Consider the following 8,375-nt stretch of genomic DNA (forward strand, 5'->3'; position numbering starts at 1 on the left):
GGACTGTGGTGCACCGCGCGGTGCCAGCCCCGCCGCCTGTGGGGCCCGGTCCGGGGTCCCCAGACCCGCGCCCGCAGCCGCCGCCCAGGGCTTCGCTGCGGGAACCACGTGCAGCGCGAGCGCCCCCAGAGCGAACTTCTGAAGAACGAATTTTTTATGGGCTCGTTGAGGGTAAGTTGAAGATATTTTGCCCCGTGGACACTAAGTACTTGAGGACAAGGACGTTCTCTTACATAGCCACTGTGCAGTTATGAAGACCGGGAAACTCTGATACAATACTGTTATCTACAGTCCATATTAAAATTTCGTCTATTGCCCTAATAATATCCCTTCGAGCTATTTTTTTCCTGGTCTAATACTCCGTGCTGGGTCATGCATTGCATTGGGTTGTCATGTTTCTTTAATCTGCCGGAACATTTCTTAGCCTTTTCCTTTGTTTGTTTCCTGACTTTGACAGTTCTGATGAGTAGACACTGGCTATTTTCAGAATATGCCTTAATTTAATTCTGTATGGTGTTCCCTGATGATTTGATTTAGGTTATGTATTTTTTTATGTTTATTTATTTCTTGGGGAGGGCCAAGAGGGGCAGGTTGGGGGTGGGGAGAGAATTGCAAGCAGGCTGCCAGCTGTCAAATTAATAGGTCATGACCTGGGCCCAAATCAGCAGTCTGTTGCTTAACAGAATGAGCTACTCAGGTGCCCCTGGGTTATGTATTTTTGAGAACAATCCCACAGAAGCGATGTTATGTCCATCCTATCAGAAGACACATGGAGTTGGTTTGTCCTGAGGTTGGTGATGTTAAGGTGGCCATCCTCCAGGTCTCCCTGCTGTAAAGCTATTGTTATCTTGTTTTTGAAATTAATAAGTGGGATACTTTGACGCCATATAAATATCCTGTTGCTCATCCAACTTTTACCTCTGGTAACTGTGATGCTTCCATTTACGTGCTATCACACGTAACCTGTTCTAACCTATTACTACAACAACCTTTAATGTTTTTCTAATGACATCAAACTTTTATATTTGGTATCTTTCTATAAGAGTTTTCCTTACTTACTTTCAGAAGAACTCATGCATTCTTATTTTATTCTATGGATTATAACGTATTTTAACCATTACTTATTTTGATGTGCAAAATAATCTGTCCCAGATTTGGCCAATGGGAGACTTATCCTGTCATTCTTTGCATACTTCCTTATATGCGAGCGCAGTAAATTACTCCAGGGCAATTTTGTCTTTTTCTGGCTCCAGCCTTGGAAATAGGAACTACGTTTCTTTTTAGGTGAGAACATTATTTAAAATCAAGATCTGAAAACTGGAGGCATCACAATTCTGGACTTCAAGCTCTCTTACAAAGGTGTAATCGTCTAGATAGTATGTTAGTGACACAAAACAGATATGAAGATCAGTGGAAAAGAATAGAGAACCCAGAAGGGGACCCACAAATATATGGCCAACTAATCTTCAACAAAGCAGAAAAGTATATCTGATGGAAAAAAGTCAGTCTTTTCAGTAAACGGTGTTGGGAAAACTGGACAGCAACATGCAGAAAAATGAAACTGAACCACTTTCTTACTCCATACAGAAAAATAAAATGGATGAAAGGCCTAAATATAAGACAGGAAACAATAAAAATCCTGGAGGAGAAAACAGGCAACAACTTCTTTGACCTTGGCAGCAGTAGCTTCTTACTAGACATGTTTCTGGAGGCCAGGGAAACAAAAGCAAAAATGAACTATTGGAACCTCATCAAGATAAAAAGGAAGGAAACAATCAGCAAAACTAAAAGGCAACCGGTGGAATGGGAGAAGATATTTACAAATGACATATCAGATAAAGGGCTAGTATCTGAAGTCTGTAAAGAACTTATCAAACTCAACACCCAAAAAATAAATAATCCAGTGAAGAAATGGGAAAAAGACATGAATAGACACTTTTCCAAAGCAGACATCCAGATGGCTAACAGATACATGAAAAGATGCTCAACATCATTCCTCATCAGAGAAATACAAATCAAAACTGCAATGAGATACCACCTCACACCAGTCAGAGTGGCTAAAATTAACAACTCAGGAAACAACAGATGTTGGTGAAGATGCAGAGAAACGGGAACACTTTGGCACTGCTGGTGGGAATGTAAACTGGTGTAGCCACTCTGGAGAACCATATGGAGGTCCCTCAAAAAATTAAAAATAGAGCTACTCTAGGGCTCACCAATTGGGCCCTAGAGTAGCCCAATCCAAAGGTACTTATCCAAAGCATACAAAAATGCTGACTTGAAAGAGCACATGCACCCCAATGTTTATAGTAGTGCTATCAACATGAGCCAAGTTCTGGAAAGAGCCCAAATGTCCATCAACTGGCGAATGGGTAAAGAAGATGATGTATGTATATATATAATGAATATTACTCAGCAATCAAAAATAATGAAATCTTTTGATTTGTAACAACATGGACAGAGCTAGACTATATTATTCTAAGGGAAATAAATCAGAGAAAGACAAGTATGATTTCATTCATACATGGAATTTAAGAAACACAACAGATGAACATAGGGGAAGGGAAGAAAAAAATAAGATAAAAACAGAGAGGGAGATAAACCATAAGAAACTTAAATACCAAGAAACAACAGAGGATTGCTAGAGGGGTGTGGGTTGGGGGATGGCCTAAATGGGTGATGGGCATTAAAAGGAGGGCACTTGTTGGGATGAGCGCTGGGTGTTATATAAAAATGATGAATCACTAAATTCGATTCTTGAAACCATTATTACACTATATGTTAACTCAACTTGGATTAATTCAAATAAATAAAATCCACTAGATGTAGAAGTAAAATAATAAGATTTATGAAAAAATACACAGAAACTAAGATCTGGGTGCTAGGTGAATCCATTGCTACCGAGAGTTCATTGCTTGAAGGCCCTCTTCAGTGTGTGTATATTGAGTAAAACTTAAAATTTCTGATCACTTGTTGGGACAAGTGTCTTAAAGCATAAACTCTGAAACAATGTGTATCTTAGAATTCTAGGGAGATCTTTTCTCTGTAGATTGTTAAATATTCTACACTGTAATAATTCAAGAAAAAATCTTGATATAGCAAGGATGGACAGGGAGGAATAGAAGACTTTGTTTTTATGAGTCCTTTGAAATTATTTTGGGAGCACTGTGGCTCACTCTGTCTCAGTTTTTCAAAGTTTGATATAATTGGATCATTGGGACATTATCCCTCAAGGACCTGAAGTTTTAAACCTCTGTATATTATGGCTGCTGAACTTTAAATTGTTCAGGGACAACAGGTATTCCCCCAAAACAACAGATGATTTAAATTTATGTGGTTTGTCACTTGCTATCCTTTGGCACCTTTAGTTATGGAGGTGACAGTCAATACTTTTGAAAGAAGTGAGCTGCAGTGTTGATTTTTATATAATATGTTCAACATTTTTAACATGGATACATTCATTCTTTTCTTGCATATAGCTAACTTTTTGAAGTGCATCATAAAACAATATTTTATTTGGAGTTGGTGACAGGGAATTTAGATGGGAGGGCCAATTTTTCCTGGTTACTATTTTTTAAGATTTTTAATTTTTTTTATTTTTAAGTAATCTCTGTACTCAGTGTGGGGTTCAGACTCACAACCTCGAGATCAAGAGTCACATGCTCCACTGACTGAGCCAGCCAGGGACTGCTCCTGACTACTATTTTTTTTTTATTTTTATTTATTTATTTATTTATTTATTTATTTATTTATTTATTTAATAGTTTATTACCACGTTGGTTATGACTACTGTTTTTAAACAGTGGAAAAATATCAAGGTCCAGGCAACCAGGCTGACTTTTCATTCTGAAAAATAATTGTGTCTTTTTTGCCAGGCTGAAGAGTAACACCCACTCACACACAAAATTAAGTTTCTTTCAAATAATCTCTTACAATAATATGATAAAATGTTCGTACAAAATTTGTTAAATATAAAATCTGGCAGAGAAGCTCTTAAGAAAACATCTGTTAACTAGCAAAGGAATAAGAACTATCTCTTGTGATGTAGGAAGAACAGCGCTCATAGAAAGAAAAGCAAAAACTCTGCACACTTAACAAGTATCCGCAGAGGAAGCCATTCTGGTAGGCTTTCCCTAGAATACTAACAGCGTATTGGGTGTGAACTGGTAATGTTTGGACCTACAATGCAAGCCACTTGGGGCACCGAGGACTAAAACAGAAAACAATGGAAGGGCTTGCTAACAGGCTAAGAATGAGATACAGTGAAGCAGAAGTCACAGAGAATAATGTAATATAATGAAAGCTATTTGAAAAAAATGTTACACTTCTGTTCTAGGGACAGGGTATAAGCTATTGTCCCCAACGTGATTATTTCCACCATCCCCCTGCATGCCAGCTTTTGAAATATGGAGAACTGAGGGGCAAATGATAACATTGACGGAAACTGGGAAGCCGAGAAGGAACACCAGTGATAAGAAAGGGAACAGTGAAACACTGTAAAGTGAACCACATCACTGAGGACTTTGCCTGTGAAAGAAAGAGCAAAGGCCTATGGCCGCGCACATTGGACGCTGGACAATGGAGGGAAGTTTTCAGATCAAGGACATCTGAAAATAGAAAAGAAAAAACTATTGGAAAAAGGAACATGATTAAAGGTGATAAAGTGCAATCAGTGCAGAAGGAAAGTAAGTTTTTGTCTTTCCTTTTTGTTAGTGTGAAATGTGGAAAAAAACCCCTAAAACGTTCAGCTTCTTGTTTATAATTAGATGATCTATAATCTTCTTTTCTAAGAGACTTTAAGATAGCTTAAAAAGGGAGTTTAACTTCTGCTTCTTCTAGATCTTCATGGGGTATAATGTATAAGAAGAGTTTTGCCTGGGTATAATTTTTAGCACTATTTACATGCTCACAAAGGTATGGGTCCCAGTAATGAATGACACTGTACTGTGGATGTGTCAGTGTTTTTAAAGAAGGTGGGCAATTTTGTGTGACTTTTAAACTGGTTCCTAAATATTATCAGAATGGGTACCTAAGATGCTTTAAACAATGTCATCATTTCTGAAATAAGTGTATTGACTTCCAAGCTGTTCACTGGAAAGGAAAGAGTTCATTGAGACTCAGAACTTCATAGGTGTTAGTTTAAAATTCATTGATTTGGGGTGCCTGGGTGGCTCAGTCGTTTAAGTTTCCGACTTGGGTTCAGGTCATGATCTCATGGTTCGTGAGTTTGAGCCCCGTGTCGGGCTCTGTGCTGACAGCTCAGAGCCTTGAGCCTGCTTCCGATTGCGTGTGTCCCTCTCTCTCTGCCCCTCTCCCACTCATGTTCTGTTTCTGTCTTAATAAAAAAAAAATTCATTGATTTGTCTCTTTAAATATCCCTCTTCTTTCAGAGAAAGATCATTACTAGTTTTTGTTGTACAAGTGTGCTTTCTTTGTCTCATTTATCTGGCTTACTTTTTTAATCTGTGCTCAGTTTATTCAGTGTTTTTGGTCACACAGTACTACTTTCAAATCTTTACTGAAAAACTACTGTGTGCCAAGCTTAGGATAACAGGCTGAGATTCGGGTATTAAATATATTTATCCTTGTTTTCAAATTCACTCTTTTCTAAATTTTATTGTGGAAGAACCAACTTTTTATGTAGATCAAACCTGTCCCTCCCCCTTATTAGAGCAATAGATAACTTCTGTGGTTTCTTGTGGTGAAATAGAATTGTGTTTATACCAGTCAATGTGTTTGAAAGTGTTTTCCTCACTAAATGAATATTATGCTTGATCCATCTGTCTATGTCCTCAGATGAAATGAAGACTAATATTAGAGTAACTACAGGTGCAAAAAAGGAAATGCAAGGACAAAACCTCACCGTTTGGAGTTTTTTTTTCCTGGAAGGTTTTTCTAGATACCCAAAGTTAGAGATTGTTCTCTTCGCCTTCAGTCTTGTGATGTATCTGATAACCCTCCTGGGCAATGGCACTCTTATTTTAATCACTGCCCTAGAGTCACGCCTTCAAACCCCCATGTACTTATTCCTTGGAAATCTCTCCTTCATGGATATTTGTTACACTTCTGCTTCTATTCCCACTTTGCTGGTGAACTTGCTGTCATCCCAGAAAACCATTGTCTTTTCCGGGTGTGCTGTACAGATGTATTTGTCCCTTGCCATGGGCTCCACAGAGTGCGTGCTCCTGGCCGTGATGGCGTATGACCGCTATGTGGCCATTTGCAACCCACTGAGCTACCCCGTCGTCATGAACAGGCAGGTCTGCGTGCTGATGGCCGCTGTCTCCTGGGTGACGGGCTGTCTGACCGCCCTGCTGGAAACCGCCTGCGCCCTGCAGATTCCCCTCTGTGGGAATCTCATTGATCACTTCACGTGTGAAATTCTGGCCGTGCTGAAGTTAGCTTGTGCACGCTCCCTGCTCATGGACGTGATCATGCTGGTGGTCAGTGTGCTCCTCCTGCCCATCCCAATGCTCTTAATTTGTGTCTCCTATGTCTTCATCCTTTCCGCTATTCTGAGAATCAGCTCAGCAGAGGGAAGAAACAAAGCTTTTTCTACCTGTGGTGCCCACTTGACGGTGGTGATCCTGTACTACGGGGCTGCCCTCTCCATGTACCTAAAGCCTTCTTCCTCAAGCTCACAAGAAGTGGATAAAGTCATCTCCCTGCTTTATGGAGTGCTCACCCCTATGTTGAACCCCATAATTTACAGCTTAAGAAACAGAGAAGTCAAAGATGCTGTGAAAAAAATTATTGTATCCAACACATGAAAATCTCTGACTGGGTGCCCGCGGTTTTACCAGGGGGTGTGGTGTGCTCCTGGCAGAATTCCCCCGTAGAAATTCTAGACAGTACACACCCTCACAGAGCACTGATTTGACCCTGAGCCCCATCATTTCACAGTTGTGAGGCACGTGTACACAGAAGTGATTGCCCACGGACAATAGTAGGTTCCCGTTTGCATTTGTGAACATTTGCTGTCTTTTGTGTTTCACGGCTGGAGAAGTTTTAGGCTATAGAGTCCTTACACACTGGTTCCTGAAAGAAACTTGGGTAAAAGGACTCAGTGAATGTTGGCGTCGGAAAAATTTTGAATATGTTCTCTGCCTTAAATCCTTTCTGGAATGAGGTGGCACCATAAAGAAACAAACAGATAATAGAGGTTGGGCTTGATTATGCAAACGAGAAAATTAAAGAAAAATTTAAAGACTCACTCACCATCACACAGTTGCAGGACTAGAACTACAACCCCATTATCCCTTCATCTTTGTGGGACATGTTGACGACAGCGTGGTGGCTCTTTGATTGCCGTTCCTCATTCAAAACTCCCGGCTTTCAGGGCTCCTGACTTCCTGAGTACAGCATCCAGCACCTGTTAGATTTGCTCACCTGCCAGCCTTGCCTCTCTAAGCATGTTGAGATTTGTGTAAATTTTATCTCTTTCCTTGCCATTATACCACCCATCTGCTAAGTCTGTGTGTTTGTCTTCTTTCTTTGTTGGCTGATTGACTTCGCAAGGGCAGGGAAGTCTTTTCTATTGTGCCTCTCATGTTTACGGCAGTCATTCGGTAAAGTAATACATTTATCAGCTTTAAAGTAATCTGTTTGAGAAGTAAGTACCCCTCATGAAAATTAGGAAGAAACAGTATAGGGCAATGAGGTATATTGCTTTATAAATAGCCAAAGATCACAGAGACAATATTTATATCCAATGTTTGAAAACTTTTATTTGTATAAAATATTGCTTATTGAAAAGGAGGACTTTACGGATCTGCTCCCAGATACTCTGATTCAGTAGCTCTAACATGGGGTCCTAGAATCCTGAATTTATGATAGATCCCTGAGAAATTCTGATACAGATTTTGGGAGACATTATTTCCAGCAAAATTTGACCATTCCAAAATAAATGCAGGATTAGTTCTCATTTCTCCCCTTTTTTGAGTCCAACCTGGGACTTGAACCCACAAGCTGTGAGATCATGACCTGAGTTGAAGTTGGATGCTCAACAGACTGAGCCACTCAGGTGCCCCTAAAATTTTTTTTAATGTTTATTTTTGATATATAGAGAGAAACGGTGTGAGCCAAGAGGGGAGGGCAGAGAGAAAGGGAGACACAGAATCTGAAGCTTGCTCTAGACTGTCAGTACAGACACCAATGCAGGGCTGCAGATCATGACCTGACCAGAAGCTGGGCACTTAACCACCGCATTTGCCTACCTCTACTTCTAGATTAGTTTTGAGTGGAGGAAGGTTAACCCACTTGACAAATTTTACCATATGAAAGACCCAAAAAGTTTTAGTATTGGATGTTGAGTTCTGGATTATTTAACTCATAGACCATTGCCTTATATCTAGGGCTTTCGTTACAGGTTCCTG

General features: G+C 39.9%; 1 protein-coding gene across 1 annotated transcript; it reads left to right on the forward strand.

The window, feature by feature from the left end:
* The first annotated feature begins 5,801 nt into the window (after positions 1 to 5,801).
* Positions 5,802 to 6,770, forward strand: LOC115276723 (olfactory receptor 2K2). Its single transcript, XM_029920811.1, has one exon. It carries the CDS (start codon positions 5,802 to 5,804, stop codon positions 6,768 to 6,770), a length of 969 nt encoding a protein of 322 aa, XP_029776671.1.
* The last annotated feature ends 1,605 nt before the right edge of the window (positions 6,771 to 8,375 follow it).

The sequence above is a fragment of the Suricata suricatta genome, chromosome 13 (assembly GCF_006229205.1).
Source record: "Suricata suricatta isolate VVHF042 chromosome 13, meerkat_22Aug2017_6uvM2_HiC, whole genome shotgun sequence".
Classification (NCBI taxonomy): Eukaryota; Metazoa; Chordata; class Mammalia; order Carnivora; family Herpestidae; genus Suricata; species Suricata suricatta.